Source organism: Babylonia areolata, chromosome 29, assembly GCF_041734735.1.
Source record: "Babylonia areolata isolate BAREFJ2019XMU chromosome 29, ASM4173473v1, whole genome shotgun sequence".
NCBI lineage: Eukaryota > Metazoa > Mollusca > Gastropoda > Neogastropoda > Buccinidae > Babylonia > Babylonia areolata.
In genome coordinates this window covers 3,228,600-3,231,099 of record NC_134904.1, presented here as the reverse complement: position 1 = coordinate 3,231,099, position 2,500 = coordinate 3,228,600, and the positions used below count along the sequence as shown (strand labels likewise).

At 47.1% G+C, this 2,500-nt stretch overlaps 1 protein-coding gene across 1 annotated transcript in view; it reads right to left on the bottom strand.

Annotated features, from left to right (window-relative positions):
- LOC143274604 (uncharacterized) overlaps nucleotides 1-2,500 on the bottom strand; it is a 39,215-nt gene that overhangs the window by 20,977 nt on the left and 15,738 nt on the right. Inside the window, exons 8-9 of the mRNA XM_076578470.1 lie at nucleotides 2,394-2,500; nucleotides 694-786 (exon numbers count right to left, since the gene is read on the bottom strand). The exon at nucleotides 2,394-2,500 is cut by the window's right edge and continues 2 nt beyond it. Coding sequence (XP_076434585.1) covers nucleotides 694-786; nucleotides 2,394-2,500 — 200 coding nt within the window. The remainder of the gene's footprint in view (nucleotides 1-693; nucleotides 787-2,393) is intronic.

The window sequence follows — 2,500 nt, the reverse complement described above, 5'->3', positions numbered from 1 at the left end:
TATCGGCAGCTGAGCCGTGATTCGAACCAGCGCGCTCAGATTCTGTCGCTTCCTTGGCGGAAGCGTATTGCAATAGTTTGACTTTCTTGACTGATTCACTGCATTCAGACACAGCCTTGTACGCTACACCACACCTGCTATGCCACAGATGCCTGACCAGCAGCATAGCTGGCCAACTCGCTTAGTCAGGCTTTGAGTGCATGCATATATATATATTTGTGTGTCTATCAGAGTGGATTTCTTCCACAAAACGTTGCCAGAGGACAACACGTTTGTTGCCATGGGTTCTTTTTCAGTGTGCCAAGTACATGGGGGCAAAGAGAAGTTGTTAGTTTGTCATTCTTTTGTAATTTTTCACTTTATGTAGCAATAATTGGATTTTGGGGGGTTATTGATAAATTAGATTTTTTTCCCCCTTTGTTTTGCAATGATGAGGTGTGTGGGTTTGTTTTTTGTTTTTTTTTTGGGGGGGGGTTGTTTTGTTTTGGTGGATGGGTGGTGTTTTTTCTTCTTTATTTTGCAAAAATGAGTTTTTTCAACATCATTTTGCAACACACACACACACACACACACACACACACACACACACACAAATGGTCCAGAATGACAGAGAGACCGAAGACAGACAGACAGACAGACAGAGACAAAGAGAGAGACAGAGACAGAGACACAGAGAGAGACAGATGGACTCACCGACCAGCATGGAGCGAACGACAGGTCTGAGGAGTTCCGTCAGACCTTCCTTCAGCAGCACGCTGGACCCTGTCTCTGTGGCCACTATCTTCTCTGTACAACACACCACCATCACTATCTTCTCTGTACAACACACACCATCACTATCTTCTCTGTACAACACACCACCATCACTCTGTACAACACACACCATCACTCTGTACAACACACACCATCACTCTGTACAACACACACCATCACTCTGTACAACACACACCATCACTCTGTACAACACACACCATCACTCTGTACAACACACACCAACACTCTGTACAACACACACCATCACTCTGTACAACACACCACCATCACTCTGTACAACACACCACCATCACTCTGTACAACACACCACCATCACTCTGTACAACACACACCAACACTCTGTACAACACACCACCATCACTCTGTACAACACACACCATCACTCTGTACAACACACACCATCACTCTGTACAACACACACCAACACTCTGTACAACACACACCATCACTCTGTACAACACACACCATCACTCTGTACAACACACACCATCACTCTGTACAACACACACCATCACTCTGTACAACACACACCATCACTCTGTACAACACACACCAACACTCTGTACAACACACACCAACACTCTGTACAACACACACCACCATCACTCTGTACAACACACCACCATCACTCTGTACAACACACACCATCACTCTGTACAACACACACCATCACTCTGTACAACACACACCATCACTCTGTACAACACACCACCATCACTCTGTACAACACACACCATCACTCTGTACAACACACCATCACTCTGTACAACACACCATCACTCTGTACAACACACACCACCATCACTCTGTACACACCACCATCACTCTGTACAACACACCATCACTCTGTACAACACACCATCACTCTGTACAACACACACCACCATCACTCTGTACAACACACCACCATCACTCTGTACAACACACACCATCATCACTCTGTACAACACACACCAACACTCTGTACAACACACACCATCACTCTGTACAACACACCACCAACACTCTGTACAACACACACCACCATCACTCTGTACAACACACCACCATCACTCTGTACAACACACCACCATCACTCTGTACAACACACACCACCAACACTCTGTACAACACACCATCACTCTGTACAACACACTATCACTCTGTACAACACACACCACCATCACTCTGTACAACACACCACCATCACTCTGTACAACACACACACCATCACTCTGTACAACACACCACCATCACTCTCTGTATAAGAAAGAAATGCCAAAAGGACAGTGTATGTGTGTGCGTGCATGTGCGCGTGTGCAAGTGTGTGTGTGTGCATATGTGTGTGTGTCTGAATGTGTGTGTGTGCGCGCACATGTGTGTGTGAACGTGTGTGCATGTGTGTGTGTGCGTGCATGCATGTGTGTGAACGTGTGTGCATGTGTGTGTGTGTGTGTGTGTGAGTGAGTGTGTGTGTGTGTGTCTGTGTGTGACATGGGTGGGGTAGTGTGTGTGTGTGTGTGTGTGTGTGTGTGTGTGTGTGTGTGTGTGTGTGTGTGTGTGTGTGTGTGTGGATGCATGCGCGTGCGTGTGTGTGTACGTGTGTGTATGTGTATGCATGTGAGTGTGTTGTTCCAGACCTCTGGCAGGGAGGTAGGCATCAGAGATGGCGGAGGCCAGGTCCGGGGAGTGCTTCAGGAGGAGGTCCCCCACCTTCTGCCCAAAGCCCTTCATCTCCTCCTGCTGC